The following is a 17,296-nucleotide window of genomic DNA, read 5'->3' as shown; positions in this document are numbered from 1 at the left end:
ACTGGCTTTGATCTTCCACCCACCAGGAGAGGTGGGCAAGGGATTCTATTTCCAACATTTGGTAGTAACTGGCCAATTGGAACCATAGGGGTGACGTGGTGCTTAGGTACACACAGTGGATCCTGGAATTAAAACTCAGAGGAGGCAACACGAATGGCAGGAGGATGATAAGCTGGACTATCAGGGTTGGCGTCCCAGGGGTGGCACGTGGCCCTGCACGAGAGGTACATGGGCAGAGTATTTATGGGGGAAATACGGGAACCTTCAACAGGCATCACAGTCCAGTGGAATGGGGCTGAGGCTTCTTGTGGGAAGGCAGCGTGGAAGAACTCTGCGGTCTCACAGCTTTGCACGGCTGCAGCTTTTCATTAAAAATTGTAGCCAGGGACTTTAGAAAAAACTTCCCTGACCCCCGAGGCCAAAGTACTCACTAAGGAACGCCATTTATCTATTTTCTTTACAGCCTGTACCAACACCAGAGAAAAGCTCCAGTAGAGCAGAAATTGTCCAGTACCCGGCCAACAGAAGTTCCTCAGTAAACACTTTTTTTTTCTGCCCAATACGATCTGCAGGCAAGTAAGCATTTGTTGAATAAGCACGTGGCCCTCCAAATCCCCAAGTGCGGCCCCTCAACTGAATCCAAACTTCACAGCACAAATCCCTTTATTAAAATGATTTGTTCTGTAAAATTTGGTTTCAGTCAAAAGGCCACACTTGAGGATCCAGGCCACATGTGGCCCCAAGGTCGCAGGGGTTGAAGATTATGAAAACAGGTACTGGCAAACTATTAAGTACCTAAAATAGCTGCCAGTCTTATTTGGTGAATACAGTTGTGGGAAATTACACAGGATTGGTAAAGTATGTATGGCAGGGCCCTGAGACTGGGTTGAACACAGATTGTAGACAACAGGATGCTATTGAAGGTTTGAATGCAGGATTTTTAGCAGTCAACTTGGCAGCCCCATGCAGGACAGGTAAAAGCAGTGGAAGATGATGCACATTTTTGGAGAATGAATCTGAAGTCACTTCCACTTGTTCCAGTTAATCTGGCTGGACTGGGCCATGGGCTTTCAAAAGGTGATTTGGTGAATATGCGAATACCACTCCAGGCTCAAAACCCCTGGCACCTACCACACCACTTTCATACGGAGTTTAAAACACTATTTACATAGAAAACTCCCCAAGCACATTTTCTGCACTCTCTCCAGAACCTCTGAAAACAAAGTTCAATAGACTTTTGCTTGCTTTCTGAGGGTCAATTGTTTTGATTAAATCTGTAACATTAGGAATGCTACTCAAAAGCTGGGCCTGTTTCCTCATCTATACCATGGTATACCTGCTGGCATTACAGTTCTGTATGAGGCTCAGATATTTACAGGAAGCTCAGTGTAGTACCTGGCAGGGTTAGTCACTTCACGAAGAGTCTAGCCCAAGCCAAACTTGTAAACAATTTACAAACAATTACAATTGCCACCCAGTGGAACATCCATCGAGGTCTTCTGAGGCAGTCTTCCTCAGGAGCAGAAACCCCACCTCAACCATGCCCTACTTTGTGTTTTACTAGTGCTTTGTGTCCCAGTGTTTCTTAGAGACAGTGAACTCTCTAAGGTCCACAGTTGTGTCTTGCACACAGCCAGCAAGTACTCCTGCTTGTGGAAATGGACTTCTTAGAGGGACCCCCACAAGGCACCTCACAACTGACAACACTGCCCACGAAAAGATAATTTCAAGGAGTTTCTGGAACAAAAAAAATTTAGGGCATCCACCACCTAAAAGGAATGTAAAACTAACAATGCTCAAGAACACACGATGAAACCCAGGTTATGAACTCCAGATAGAAACTGCTGAATCCCATTCCCCCTCCCAAGGGCTACGTGGAGAAGAGTAAATGATTCATGTGCGCACAGGATGAAGGAAGAGACTAAACAGACTTATACTTTATTCCATCTGTCAAACGTCAAAGAGCAAGAGTCAAAAACTCCAAGGCCCTTCTGGGCTCGGTAGAATTACAAATCCCAGCTCCATGTCACTGTCTGGTTTAAGTTTCTTCCTCTGAAAGACACAAAACACGTTAAGGGAATTGAGACATGTTGTGTGCTGTGATGTTCTTTCCTTTCTGAACCTGTGCTATATATGTATTAATTTTTAGCACCTCCACTCAGAAGTTAAGCTTTTCAGATCCGTATAGGGCCGAGAGCTATTTTGCTCAATCACCTGCTGTGAAGCAGGAGACACAGCTTTCAGGCTATGTCACTGACTTGGAGCAGACCTTTTGCCCTCTAGACCACTGGAGCTTCCCTCAGGGGCTTTCATTGCCTTTTTCCAGATGCTTCTGCCCCAATCTTGCCACTTCTCGGAAAGACCACTCTCCTCCCCAACCTCTTCATGTGATCTAAAGGCTCTGGAAGAAGCTCTTGGAGCCAAAGCAGATGCTTCTCCAAACCCAAGTACCAGGGAACTCTCAAAAAGTCTTATCAAGTTAAGGATGACGGTGGCTATAGAACTTGCTCTCATGCTAGCCCACAGATCACTCTAGACTTCAGAAAGAGGCTTGTTACACACCTTCTTCTTCCTCTTCCTCCTCTTCCTCCTCCTCATCATCTTCATCAGAGCTAAAGGTGCCATCAGGCAGGCTGTAGACGCGGATGACCTGCTTGTTGGGGTCCTTGAGGATGAGGTACTTGCCCTCCTCCAGCTTCATGCAGATGTCGATGACGCAGCGCAGAATGCCCCAGGCGTTCTCCACGCTCAGGTTGATCTGGCTGGCAAACTCATTGGGCTTGAACTGCTGGGTGCCCAGGATGACGTGGCGCGAGGAGTCTTTCACATGGTACCGAGACACGTAACTAGTGGGAGGAAAGGGTATCAGTGGTTGGAGCAGAGACAGCAACATTTGGGGTCAGATGTCAATTAAATGCTGATGCTTGGTCTGCTGCTACTCCAAAGGAAAAAGGGAGAAGATAAGCCTTCACCTCCCTACCCAGACCCCCCCTTTTCAGAAAATAAGCTCACAACTCATGGGCAGCAATCTCACCCAAGCTTGAGGTACTCAGATCCAGCCAGCAGAGCACAGCAGGTCCACCGGGCCAACTTGTAGCTGTTGTTCTTCAGCTCAGTGGCAATGACAGCCCCTCGCTGAGAGTCCAGCTTCTGACGCCAGTCAACACCGTTACAGTGCTGCAGGAGGAAAGCCCCGGTTACAGGAGCGGAGGCAGGCTCCTAATGCCCAAGGCTCTGGGACCCCTCTGGCAGAGAAGCTCCTGGTCTGCCTGACTGGAAAGTGAGTATGCTCTGAGACTGTTATCATTTCAGAGACAAAGACATGTCCCTCCCCTTGCACAGCCTGCCACAGCACACAAGTAAATTACAATTCCTCTTTTAAGAGCTCATCTAGACAGGGACCAATGGATGGATGGACACACACACACGTACGTTAGAAGTAAGTGCCACAGAAATGGCAGAGGCAGCTGTTTCTACGTGTGGCACGGCAAGGAAGGGCCCCATAGACGATGCTGACCCTGCGGAGAACACTGACACACAAGCTGCAGGTGGCAACAGGAGGGCCTGATCTGAGAGGCCTGCTGGGTGGGAAAGACAGGCCGAGCCAGCCTCGGGTCGGGGCAGAGGCCTGCTGGGGGTTGAGGAGCTCAGAGTCTGATGTTTTACACCCTCTCCCCCCGACACACGAGGGACCCCAGAAAAGTCGTCTTCTCTAACCACCTCACCCACAGTGAGGTCAAAGTTCACATGGCAGTGGTTCCCCAACTTTCTTGGTTCACAGCAACCCTTAGCCAAAAGAAATACTCAAGAATTCCTTTTATTAAGTAGTAGGTTCAAACCACACAGTACTGTTCTGACACACTTGTGTTTTTCTCAAAAATTTAAAATGTCCCGTAGTACCCTTGTGAGTTTACTGTCGCATTTTCCCCCTTTTTGTTAGAGATGGGGTCTTGCTATGTTGCCCAGGCTAGACTCCAACTCCTGGGCTTAAGCAATCCTCCCTCCTTAGCCCCCCATAGTCCTATAGCTAGGACCACAGGCACGCACCACCACGCCTGGCTTGCCGCGGCATTTAAGAGGCTTTCCACCAATCTGCATTGCATGATGGAAGCAGTGTTCTGGACAAGTGATTGGCAGAGGTGAATTACATTTGTGGGTGGTGGTGGAGACAAGTCAGTTAGGAGACAAATGCAGAACAGGAACCATCAACAGGGTCCTGAGCTAGGCGATGATGTCAGGGGAATCCTGAACTGAGTAAGCAGACACACCACACCTGACAGCAAAATAGAGCAGCGCAAAGGAGAAGTCGGAGATGTTCCAAGCTCCAAGCTTACGTGAGCAGGGGAAAGACAGGCTGATGGACGGACGAGCCAGAGGCAATGACAGGAATGAGGACACTGGAAGGCGAAGGTGTTTTAGCAGAAAAACAAAGGGAGGCAAGTCAGAGTAAATCTTAGATTTGAAGAGTCACGAATGGACATCTCAGTCATACAACTGGAAGGAACTGAACTCTGCCAACAACTGGAATGAGCTTGGAAGGAGATCTTCTTCCAGAACTTCCAAATGAGAACTTAGTTCTACTGACACCTTGCTGTCAGCCTTGTGACACCCTCAACAGAGAACCAAGCCACACAGTGCTGGAATTCTGATCTACAGAGCTATGCGCTAATACATGGTGTTCTTTTAAGCCACTAAGTTTCTGTTCATTTGTTACAGAGCAAAAGAAACAAATACAAGGCTGTATAAAGAAGCACTTGTGGCAAAGAGAGCTGTGAGGGGGACTGACCCTAAGAGAAGGCTCCATTGGGGGTTAGAAAAGAGGGGAGCTGGCCATGTATGGTGGCTCACACCTGTAATCCCAGTGTTTTGGGAGGCTGAGAATTGCTTGAGGCCAGGAGTTTGAGACCAGCCTGAGCAACACAGTGAGACCCCATCTCTATTAAAAAAAAAGGAGGGGAGTTAGCAAAGCCCACACGTGAAGGGAGCAGAGAAACATACTAGAGTAGCAACACAGAGGTCAAAGCCACACAAACACGGCAATCCTGAATGCTACAGGGAGCTCACCGTGCTAAGTCCAAGAAAAGGCTGCTGGCCCGAGCCGGGCCCACAGCAAAACTTCCAGTGTGCTCTTTTAGCAGGTGATGGGGTATAAGGAGTCCTGGAGGGGTCAGAATCTGCAGCAGCCCATGCTGGTCCCTTTGCTCTGGGCAGGAAGCAGGAACAGCCCTCTGTACATCTCACAGAGACTTGTCCAATACAGGCATGGCCTTGGAGCTGTCCTCCCCACTGAGCATCCTCTATTCTACACACCAGCACCTGGAGCACCGCCACCCACTTCAATTCAGATGCGGCACACAAGCCTGGGTAGCTTGTGAAAGAGTAACAGCCGGATCGCGGAGCACCAGCACGAGGGAGCACAGAAGGAGGAAAAATGGAGAAGTGTGTTTCTGTCAAGGTGCCTCAGAAAAGTCAATTCTGAGCTAGATCTTAGAATCTGACTTCAGTAAGTGAAGGAGCTGGAAAAAAGGAATCAAAAGATCGAAGAGAAGGCAATGGCTTAGTAAATCAAAGAGGTCAAAATGAAGCACTGTCAGCCTGACAGAAAAATGGCCACCCCAGATAATAAGGAGGTCAAAATCAGATGCTTGCAGAGAGCAGAAGCCAACAGGAAGTCAGAATAGAACAGAGAGGAAGAAAGTACTGGAAGAATGGAGTTACTGGTTCCTTTGTGCAAAATAAGCAGAAAAGTTCTTAAAACTTAACACAGTTCTGCACACACTCTTTCACACTCTTTCTCAGTCAGGAACTAAGCAGAGGAAAAAATTCACAAGACAAAAACCTGGGTAGCTCTATGAAGTAACGAAAGAGGAAAAGAGGCTAGTTCATATGAGCTAGCTTGTGACAACAGGCACAGTGGGGAACACAGACATGGTGTCATGAGGAGGTGACAGAGATGGCGCCTCACCCTGGAATCCCACTCATTGAGTGTCTTGATGTTGATGAAGGACACTTCCCCATTGGCCCCGGTCATGACGCCATCATGCTCACAACGAACAATAAGGTCAATATCATCTCCGAGCTTCCATCTGCGATACCTGCGATAAAGGAGAAACTCATCTGGTCACCTGAGACCCAACACGGTAGGGCCTGTGCTGCAATCTGGTCACAACATCCACCCAAGATGTAACGTACCGGTACGCAACAGAGGCGATCTCATTCTTATCCATGTCGTCCTCCACAAAGGGGTTTGGGTTGGGGAAATTGTATCTTTCCTTCCCCTGCAAAAATGACAAAGTTGCTGCGAGACAGTGCTAACCTTGCAGCCAAGGCCAATCAGCGTAGTCACTGCCCTGGCCAGGTCCCTGGGGGGCTCTGAGCTCGCTGCTTGTTTATGCCTACTTTCCCCCTCCTGACTATTGGCACCTGATGAATTGTAACAATTAATGAGTAACCACACCCCTCCGGAGTTGTTTTCCCTGCCACAGCACATGTCCCCATTTGACATAACAAATTTATTTAGCGTTCATTATCTTTCCTCCTCCATTATATCAAAGCTCTATAAGGCTGGGAGGAATGCAGACATTGCAGGAACTTTGTTTTCTTTGCTGCTGTAAAGCATCTAAAACAGCTTCTCTGTACACAATAGTGTATTTGTTAAATAACTGAAGGAATCTTTAACATGTCTGTGTGAAACATGTATTATTAATAGCATTCTGAATTTACAGAGAAGAAACATGCCCAAGAGCAGAGAGCTAAGAGGTGGCAGATGTATGGTTCAAAGTCAGGCAGTCTGATCTCAAAGCCCAAACTCCTCTGCTACAGGCAGGCACCATATCCCTCCTGCTCAATCCCACAGCCCCAGTGCCTCGCACAAAGCAGATGCTCAATCGATAGTTAACTAAATAAAAATTTCCTCACCATTCTCAGGCACTGCTGGGAGAAATTGTGGTTGATGTAGGTTGCTTCCATGGCCAGGTTCCGGGGCGAATTGAAGGAATTACCTTCATCTTGAGGGGGCTCATTGGCCGTCTCACTCACTGTCAGGAGGTCTGCAAAAGTGGTGGCAAGGTCACCAACACATGCAACAAAGAGTCACTGACAACATGCACAGCACTGCGGAGAGACGTGGAGATCCAAGTGACACAGGCCTCTCCTTCAAGGAACTGTCATCTCCTAACATGGGTCTCCGAAGTATGGGACTCACGGGGGAAGCTGGGCAGCAGGGGGATGCTCCTTGGTGACTTTAGAGACTGCTCAACATGAAATTCAGCCTCACAGTGAGAAAGCTGCCCCTTTCAATCTTTTTGCATTCCTGAGGAGAATAATTTTGTTAGCTTTTTAACAAAGGAAAGACCTCAGGACTCAGATTCAGAATATAATTATATTGTTTTGTTCCCATTGCTGTTATGTTTTGAGTAACGTGGTTTTCATTTATGGTGTATACACATGTATCAATACGGTATAAAATATATGTACACGTATTTTTGCTTTTATAAATAAGCTCAAGCCAGAAAAAAGGGAGGGGTATCAATTTAAGGGAAAACATAAAGCAAACACTGAGGATGGCATGAGAGAGGGCAGAGGTTAGGAAAGTGCTATTCGAATGAGTAACCCCTGGAAGGGTACACTGGGGTGCTGTGAGGACTCCAAAAGCTGATGCCTGGAGGAGGTACTGCAGTGACAGTCCCTCCCATATCTCTGGGGAGGCTGGGAGGGACGCAGACATTGCTGTCAATTCCCTCGGGGCAGACGGACCATTTTCTACCCACTCTCTAGTACCAATGCTTCGAGCTGACAAAAGTCCCCAGCACCTTTGAGTTTGAGCTCTTCCCTAGATGGCTTCTTACCGAAGTCCGAGTTGTCCCTCTTGTCAAAGAAGAGCTTGGACCCGACTCTCTGGACGACAATATCCCAGGAATACACGGAGCGGGTACAGCTCATCAGCGTGGCCAGAATGGCATCAGTGGCAAACACATTCCCCTGAGTTTTTGCCAGCTGTAAAGAGGATGAAAGAAAGATCTGAAGACTCTCTTTGGTCTCACTGCCCATTCACATGGATGGCAAAGAACTCCTTTGCTTGCCATCTAAACCTGATGCATAAGGAGGTTTTTCACACACCCACGCCTCCCCCTGCCCAAGAAGGCTCGTGGCAGACCAGCCAGCAAGCCTCCGTGGGCAGAGTGACAGCCCTGGGCTACTGCGGAACCGTGGCCCACTGAGCACTTGCTGGGTTCCAGCCCAGTGCTTCGTGATGCTTTCATCCTCGCCCCAATGGCATGCGCCACGTACACTGACCTCCTTCTGCAGATAAGAAAACTAAGGCCCAGAGAGATGAAGCTAGAAGCACGGCACAGCTGGGGTTCGAGTCCAGCTCTGCTTAACAGCAACATTTCTGGCCTGCCCAGCAAAGTGTCTTTATTTTCATCAAACTGTTAAGTCTGATTCAGAAGAGTCTTATGTACAAACCCTAACAATACACTGAGATTCCCATGCACTCTGTTTGTTCTGAGGCCTCAGCTGTAGAAGCTGGCAGCATATCTAACAGGTGGGACAGGGGCAGAGGCAGCGCATACCTTTCGGATGACAGGGTCATCTGTGGTGGTGACAGTGTGGAAGATGCGCTTGATGCTCCGCAGCGGCTTCTCACTTCTCGTGGTGATGCGGTCAAAGGCTTTATCATAGTATTCTAGGGCCCCACAACACTCACTGAGGAGAGAGTGGGAGAGATGGGGCCAAGTAAAGGAGATGACCCTTTTTTAAAGCCACGGAATCCAAAGTCTTATCTGGAAGTCTAATATATAAGGGATGGAAAACACTGGCTAGAACGGAAAAGCAAATCATCAGAGTTTGCTTGGTTTCCTGTCCTCTCGGCTCCTGATGCGGCTCCAGGGGACACAGCGAACACAACCCATCCAGCCCAACCTCTGTGTAAGAGACAGGGAGCCTGAGGCCGGGAGAGATGACCAGTTACAGTGCATCCAGGTGGCTGCCTTGTGGCCTGGTGCTCTGCTCCCCACTAAGTCAGTCCCATCTACTTGCCCTCTGAGGTAAGGGGCTCTTAGAAACGTCAGGAGAAGCAAAGATTCTCCTGAAGAATCGCTATTTCTCTTTTGGCCTGTAGAGCTTTATAACTTAATTTTACTTCTCTTTTGCTCAGGATGCCAAGAAGCTGAAAGAAATCCGGAGTTTGATATCAGCAAATTTCTTTCTGCTTTCTTTTGTCTTCCTGCCGAAAAAGCTATGTAACTAAATCTCCTTTGCTCAGGATGCCAGGAAGTTAAAAGAAATTCACAGTTTAGTATCAGTGGACTTCTACTTCTCCCCCAGTCTTGTTTTTTAAAAACACTTCTGTTAATTTTATGCAATGTATTTGGAGTAAGTAGCTTCAAAGCCTTTTTGGAAATACTTCCATCAGCTATTCTACACATGTAAGAGCACGGTGGGAAGTAGCAAAAGATGCTACGTACATGTCCTGTGGCTCTGATACTTCCAGATAACGCATTTTCATCAGCTGAGGAAAATCCATTTCCTCTTTCACTTCCCAGTCACTGCGAACTTCAACTGAAGAGTCTCGGGGTTTCTGTGGTGGAAAATCATTGGAGGAAAAAAAAAAAAAAAAAAATTAAAGCCCATGCAAAACATAAGCTAAAGATAGCTTAACAATACAAAGGGCTTTTATTCAAGAAATACAGTGCTGGCTGTTTTGTAAGACAGAATCCCTGACTCCTAGAGCTTATAATCTAGAAGAGGACTGAAGGGATCACAAGTTCAGAAGCAAATAGGGTTCCATTCCCAGGTACCGATGTCACTTGGAGAACATGTAGCAGCTCCCTTACATTTCTCTCGGGATATTAATTATTCTTGGTAAAGCAAGCATCATGTCCAGCAAAATGTAACTTCCAAAACTGTAACTTCACTTTTGGTTACATGTGTCTGCTATTCTCAGAATGCCCACACAAATATCTGCACACGAACGTTCACAGCAGTATACTCATAATAGCCCAAAGTATAAACCACCCAAATGTCCACTAACAGGTGAACCGCTCAGCAAAATGTGGTATATCCATATTCCATACAAAGGTGGTATATTTGATATATATATGTACATAATATATTTGTGTATATATATAATATGTGGTATATTCCATATAAAGAAATATTATTTGGCAATTAAAATGAAATGAAGTACAGGTGACTCTTGAACAACATGGGTTTGAACTGCTCAGGTCCACTTATATGCATTTCCCCCCCAAACCGAACACGGATGGAAAACACAGTATTCTCAGGATGCAAAACCCAAGTATACAGAGGGCCAACTTTTCATGTGTGGGTTTCGCAGGGCCCACTACAGGACATGCATATGCATGGATTTTGGTACATATGGGGGTCCTGGAAAAATCCCCCTAGTATACCAAGGGACAACTGTATTGATACATGCTACAACTAGGAAACACTATGCTAAATAAAAGTAGCCTGTCACAAAAGATCATGTGTTATATGATTCCATTTCTGTGAAATGTGCAAAACAAAAAAATCCATACAGGCAGAAAATAGTTGAGTGGTTGTCTATGGTTTAGCTATGTCCCCTGGAATTCACACTGAATTCGAATCCACTGTGGTGGTGTTGGGAGGTGGGGTCTTTAAGAGGTGATCAGGTCATTAAGAGGGGATTAATGCTTTTCTTGAAGGAATGGGTTTGCTACCAAGAGAGCTCAGTCCCCTCTTTTCTCTCTCATGCCCCCTTCCCACTTCTGCTTTTCTGCCATGCTATGAAGCAGCGCCAGGCCTTTACCACGATCTTGGACTTCTCAGCCTCCAGAACAGTGAAAAAATAAACCACCTTCCTTTACAGCTTACCTAGTATAGGTATTTTGTTACAGTAATAGAAAACGGACCAAGACAGGGTGACTGCTAAAGCTTACAGCGTTTCCTTCTTCTTTTTTTTCTGAGACAGAGTCTTGCTCTGTCACTCAGAATGGAGTGCAGTGGTGTCATCATAGCTCACTGCAACTTCAAACTCCTGTGCTCAAGTGATCCTCCTGCCTCAGCCTCCTGAGTAGCTGGGAATACAGGCAAGTGACACCACATCTGGCTAATTTTTTCTATTTTTTTGTAGGGACAGGGTCTCACTCTTGCTCAGGCTGGTCTTGAACTCCTGGCCTCAAATGATCCCCCTGCCTCGCCCTGGCCTCCCAAAGTGCTAGGATTACAGGCATGAGCCACCACGCCCAGCCCAGGGTTTCTTCTTAGGGTGATGAAAATGGTCTGAAATTGACTGTAGTAATGGTTGTATACTAAAAACTACTAAATTGTATGGTATGTGCATTATAAAATAATAATAAAGGTATGTGCATTATAAAATAATAAAACTGTTACAAAGACAAACAAACAGAAAACACCACAGCAAGTTCCCAGACACAATTCCGGTATAAATACACTACCTGTGATTTTTGATCCCATTTCTGCCTAACTCCAAATTGCTTCTGGAATTTTTTCTGTAGTCGTATGCGTTCTCTGAAAAGACAGAAATATTGTGATCTCAGTGAAGATCTTTAAGTTAGTGGCTTCTTCAAAAGGCAGAAGCTGCCACTCTCTTTAGCTAGACCTCAACATCACTGACTTCTCTGAACTACAGAAAACAGGGGATCATAAAAAGGAATAGGCCAAAAGGGTGCATAATGGAGACGCTGGAAGAGGCATACTGCCCCCAAATACTGACCAGGTATATTTCACTCTATCTATAGTGACTATCCATTGGCAGCTCCAACCTGGCGTTGTAGTGGCTGCTGTGCTACACAAATCCAGGGGGCTCACAGGATATAGTATAAATGGGGCTTCCTGGAGTTGTGCCACTGCAGAACTGAGCCTAGGCAAGCTCCAGAGTCTCATCTCATTGCTTTGTTTCTATTCACTGTGCATGTCCACAAGGAGTTAGTTTCCTGCCCATGCTGTCTGCCATGAACTGGCCCTGGGAGAACAGGCTAAAGGTGGCTTGGTGGCTTTAAGATTTTTTCTTTTATAATGATGGGGAAGACAACCGTCCTCCTGCTTTGGCCCTAGGGTTTTGGAGTATGGCCAGTCTGGGAAGGGTACTTTGTCTGGGAGGATATGAAACTCACCTCTCCTTCTGCTTAGCGCTCTTAGGCAGGGTTTGCAGGTTGAATTGCAACATGTTCCGTCGATCTTTGTCTCTGCGGAGGTTCCGCTGAGAATCAGGAAAAAACACCCATGTCAAAATCTTAGAGATCTGGCTTACAACAGGCAAGGGTAATGGGAAGTGTTTAGAGTAAATTTAGGATGCAAAATTCCAAGTTTCACACATTACTGTGTACTTTTATTCTTATTCTATAGCATCAGTAATCTGGGGAATTTAGTGGGGGAACTATTTGGAATTAGCTTAGACTTACATTCACACACAATATTTTTCATTGAAGTAGGTTTATTGGATGTTATTAGGGTTGCTGAATTTGCCTTTTTCTGTGATAATATGCAGCTTAACTGGACCATCTACTTAATAAAGCCTGTATATAGCAATTAAGTGAGGCAATAGGCACGGGCGCACCTTTTTATCTAGCACAAACACCCATTCTTAGCAATGGCTATGATGTCTTAGCTACTGGTGAACAGCAATCTAAACTATTTAAATGCATCCCTGGACCAAGTACAAGTTTACTTTAGCAGAACAGTGACTTGGAATTCACTGGAAGAGCTATGATAATATGCTTTCCTCTCTCAGTATTTACAAGGCAGCAAGTGACAGCCAACAGTATTAGCCCCAAGATGGTCAGGTTGCTGGCTCGTGACCTACCTGTGCAAATCTCATCCGATTCCGCTGGTAGGCAGTCTTCTGTGTGCGTGCTGTATCCACCAGTTGAAAGCTAGTTTCATCCTCCTCATGGAAATAAGCATATTGACTTCCACCACCAAATTGAGAGGAGTACTTATCTGGGGGCCAAAGTGACAGCGTGTAATAACTATCACCTATAGACTTTACATATACACATGAATCTAAAGCCTTGTTAGTTGAAGTGTGGTCTCAGGAACTATAGCATTGGCTGGCAGTTTGTTACAGACAGATTCACAGCCCCACCTCAGATCTACTGAATCAGAACTGGCCTTTTGACAAGATCCCCAGGTGATTCATATGCACATTCAAGTTTGAAAAGCTCTGGTCTAAAGAACTTCCTAAGCCAAGACAGAGGGACTCAAGCTAACCCATTTCACTCTGACTTATCGTGTAAGAATCTCAGCTAAGATTTGATTTAACAGGAGAGGTAAATACAGGCATGTGCTCCCTCATCTGATGCCTAAGGCAGACATGTCTAATGGGTCACGATATACTTTCTTGTCAACCTGAGCTCCAGAAAACTCAGTACTTCAGGCAGCCACTTCCAGTGATCTCAACTGGCACAGAAAAAAAGCTTTTTATCATATTAGGATCTTAAAACCAGAGGTTTTAAATCTGGAGTCCATTGATTGGCTTCGGAGGTTTAGTAAATCACAAGCAATGAAACACAAAATGGTAATGTTGTTCAACAGTTTTAAAAGGATCTTTGGCTCCCTCAAAACTGGAGGGAAACCCCCATTATCACAGGCCAGATCTCCTTAATGAACAGTCTAAGTTTTGGAGCTATTTTAAAATACGTACTTAGCCTCTGAAGTCCAGATTACATCCCCTGAAACTATGAATTATAGTTAGCATTTCCTTCCCATTCCAGAATGCTTTCACATGGAGGTTACTAGAAAAATTAACAACTCTCCCAAGGCTCTGATTGGGGTTAGTTGAACACTTACTTGTGTACCTCTTATCTTGGTATGTGGCTCCGGTCCAGTCTGCAACCTATTAAGAACAACAAGAAAAGACAGAGAACCCACAGGTCAACCATGCAAGTTTCTATTGATCCAGAAACCCCTGAAGGTGAGAGAACACACTGTGGGAAAGTACCAGCAGAACTGGCTCACAATGCCTTTGTAAGTGCACAGCTCTCCTATGACTACTTCCAGAGACTATAACCTTTCTCAGCTGGTATCCCTACAAGGAACACACGAATTAAGCTTTTGAAAGAATAAAATCGAAACAGGGACTCGTGGAGAGCAGCAGCCACAGCTGAAAAGATTCAGATTCCTGCTGACAGGCCAGTACCTTTCCCAGCCGATCTCCTTTGCTGAATGGCTGGTAGGGCATATCCCGAAACTGCTCGGGAACCGCACAGGGACCCCAGCCTGAGGGATTGTCCTGGATCACAGGTGTCATGAACTTTGCCATCTTCCAATACCTTAAAAATATAAATAATGTGAGTAGCACATGCATGAAGAAAGGCCTCAAAATACGAAAGCCCTCCACAGGAGGTAAACAAAGACATAAACAATAAAATTCAAAAAGCAACACACAAAAGAGAACCCTCAACTGTTGAGCTAATACTATGTTTTCTTGTAAATAATACTGTGAATAAGTACTTAAAACTCAGAAGACTGCTAACAAATCTGATTTACCATATTTCACTAATTCTTTGACACCCTCTTTTTACTGTAACATCTTTAAAAATGAGGTTGCCTCTTATGCTTGATGGGGTGTTGCATCTTAATTGGTAGTTTTTCTTAGTGTTACACAAAATAACAGTGTTTTAAAAATTTGGTAGTGTCTCAGATTTGATGAAACATATTAACATTTTTTCAAGTCTATTAAGTGCATTCTGGTTCTCAGACACACCTTCACCAAGGCATATGATACTTAACTTTCCTAAGCTTTAGTCTTTCTATCTATAAAATAAACTAGATCCTTGTTTTATTTATATCACGGGATCATTGTGAAAGTCTCATTAGTTAACACACATGAAAACTTTCTTTGGAAAATGCCACACAATTACTATTCAGACATGCAAAAGCACATTTATGCACACAGAGTGCTGAGAAAAAAGAATCTTTAAGTATATCCTGAAATTCAACTTTCTTGTTCTTCCAATTTTTTGTCATCAGTGCAAATCCTGTGTGCCGAGCAAGTGGCCGTAAGCCAGGCAAAACGACTGCCAGAAGGTGGAGGAGGTCCCCATAAACCTGAGGTCCGAAGTGGCCATACGTCAAATGCTCAACATTTCCAGGTACTGTTCTTAGTGCTTACCATGCATTAATTCATTAAATCCTCCCAATAATTCTGTGAGGTAGGACGCAGCATTAGCCCCACTTTCCAGATAAGGAAACTGAGGCATAGAGAAATGAAGAAATTGCCCAAAGTCTCAATATTAGTTGATGGAAAGTTTGAACCCAGGCAGCCTGGCTTCAGAGTCCACACTCTTCATAATCCTATAGCTCCTTTCAGGGGAATAAAAACCAGGGGCTCTATAGTAGATAGTTGTCAGACGCTTCCTGTCAAAAACCTATGCATTTATCATCCACTGTAATCCTCTGCAAATGCTCAGGTGAGTTCCCAGAGGAAAATCCATTACACAGATATTTCCTGGAGGATGGAAGGCAATCAGAGAGCACAGGTATATTAAACTCAGTAAACTCTCCTCGCTGCCCCATGAGGGAGAGATTGAGGCTTCCTACAGAGATGACATTTGGGTGACAGCAACAGGGAATGAACCTGGGAGCTTCATCTTCCCAATCTCAACTTAAGCTATGCCGTGAGAAAAGGACGAAAGGGGTGGTGGTCTCAAAACAAATTCACATTAAATAGATACTTATTGAACTCCAAGTATCAGGCACTATGCTAGATACTTTAACACCACCAACTCCCCCACACCCCCAATTTAGAGGTAAAACACTGAAGCTCAGTCAAACCAAGCACTTGATCTCATCATCTCAAAATAGATTTGATTTCCAGGGTTGTCTACCCTAAGTCCAGCTTTCTTTCCATTATCTTACAGGTAGGCAGGCAGCAGCCTGACAAGATCTGGCATTTGAGACCATATCCAACAACACAACAACGATGTCTTAACGCACACTGCTTTAAAAATCTGGTTCTGTCAGAAGCTCAAGAAGGAATAGGCTCAAGGCTTGACATGCATTATCTCCTTGGAGAATCATGGGGTGGGAGGAAGTCCCCTGGCCTTCAGCACATGTAAAAACACAAGGTGAGCAAAAAGGAACCAGTAGGAGAAACAGAGCTGGTCAGCTAAAATGATGTGACAGTTGTATTGGCCACAGGAGCAGGATGGGGAGGCACCGACAGGGCAGTCAGAGGGACTCTGCGGCTGACAGGCCGCTACGGCTCGTACACCATCAATCCCTGGGGTGGGTTTCAGATCAGAGATCAAATCTACTCCTCTATCCTAGCCTTACAATTCACAGAAAAGGAAAGGGAAATTTTGGATTGTGAATTCTCCAGAACACAGGCCGAACACCGCTAAGCTTGGCATCCTCAATACCCCACCTGGAAACTCAGGAAGTCTTTGGCTACTTTAGAAATAAGGCCCTGTGACCCAGCTGGGTTAAGTGACGTGATCAGATTCGCCCAGCCCGTGGCCATAAGCGGGGTCTAGGGCCAGGGACTTCACCCGCCACGCCGTGCCCCGCATCCCGTAGTGTGCGGGACCTCCGGCCTCAGAAGGCGGATTCCTGCTCCGCCCAGCGGAGAGACAGCGACGGCAGTGGGGGACGTAAGAGAGGTCTCTTCCGGGAGGCCCCCAAAGATCGGGCCTAGTCTAAGTCGGCTCCGGGGGTCCGCAGGACTCTACGAAACACGCCGCTCACCTGCAACGGCCTCAGCCGGCCGGGATGGCAAGAGATGATCCGAGCCGGAGGCCGCGTTACCAGCTGCACTCCATAAACCGGGAAAGGAGAAAACATGCGCGCGCAGAAGGCGGCGCCGTAAACATGACCGGCGCTGTCGTAAACCTCTCCAGCTTCCGAGTCGTAAAGCGAAGGTGCACCCGGAAATCTGTCATTGCGCTTCGCCGGCTGTTCTCGTTAGACTCTGAGGTGTCAAGGCGCGGGAGGGGTGGTTATGGTTACGTCAGGCCGCATCCGGAGCCGCCCTAAAAGGGCGTTCCTTATTGAAACGTGGCGGCCGTGCAATCGAAGCTGGAGGTGGGGAGCGGCTGGACTCGCCTCTGTGTCCCACAAAGCTTCACTGGACGCTCCGGCCCGTCTGTATCCCACAATGACCCGCGGCTGCCGCCCGCTTTACCCATCGCCTTGTTTGTTTCTCAGGGCAGCCGGGCGGGTGTCTCAGGCTGCGACGTTTATACCTCCGTCCTCTTTGCCAGCTGTGGAAACGGCTCAGAGGTGGAAAGTGGTCTGCTTGGTTCAGACTGTTAGTTTACGGGGTTCAAACCATATTTCCACCATTCTCAAA

The 17,296-nt window shown here is 46.3% G+C and overlaps 1 protein-coding gene across 1 annotated transcript; it reads right to left on the bottom strand.

Annotated features, from left to right (window-relative positions):
- Positions 1-1,909: 1,909 nt before the first annotated feature.
- Positions 1,910-17,024, bottom strand: EIF3D (eukaryotic translation initiation factor 3 subunit D). The gene is made up of 15 exons (XM_045552965.1): positions 16,693-17,024; positions 14,144-14,276; positions 13,795-13,840; positions 12,809-12,945; positions 12,120-12,205; positions 11,442-11,514; positions 9,468-9,580; positions 8,574-8,706; positions 7,848-7,995; positions 6,919-7,049; positions 6,193-6,278; positions 5,966-6,095; positions 3,035-3,177; positions 2,563-2,846; positions 1,910-2,052 (listed from the first exon to the last, which is right to left on the bottom strand). Exons 2-15 carry the CDS (start codon positions 14,264-14,266, stop codon positions 2,039-2,041), a joined length of 1,647 nt encoding a protein of 548 aa, XP_045408921.1. The 5' UTR covers positions 14,267-14,276; positions 16,693-17,024; the 3' UTR covers positions 1,910-2,038.
- Between the last annotated feature and the right edge of the window lie 272 nt (positions 17,025-17,296).

The sequence above is a fragment of the Lemur catta genome, chromosome 6, assembly GCF_020740605.2.
Source record: "Lemur catta isolate mLemCat1 chromosome 6, mLemCat1.pri, whole genome shotgun sequence".
Classification (NCBI taxonomy): domain Eukaryota; kingdom Metazoa; phylum Chordata; class Mammalia; order Primates; family Lemuridae; genus Lemur; species Lemur catta.
Note: the sequence above shows the minus strand (reverse complement) of the source record. Positions and strands in the feature narration are given on the sequence as shown.

Excerpts from the sequence above, each read along its gene's own strand:
- EIF3D (XM_045552965.1), bottom strand. The coding sequence starts at position 14,266 with ATGGCAAAGTTCATGACACCTGTGATCCAGGACAATCCCTCAGGCTGG. Across the intron at positions 7,050-7,847 it reads GAGGGACAACTCGGACTTCG|ACCTCCTGACAGTGAGTGAG; the intron begins GTAAGAAGCCAT and ends CCACTTTTGCAG. Across the intron at positions 6,279-6,918 it reads CCCAGCAGTGCCTGAGAATG|GGGAAGGAAAGATACAATTT; the intron begins GTGAGGAAATTT and ends TCATTTTTGCAG.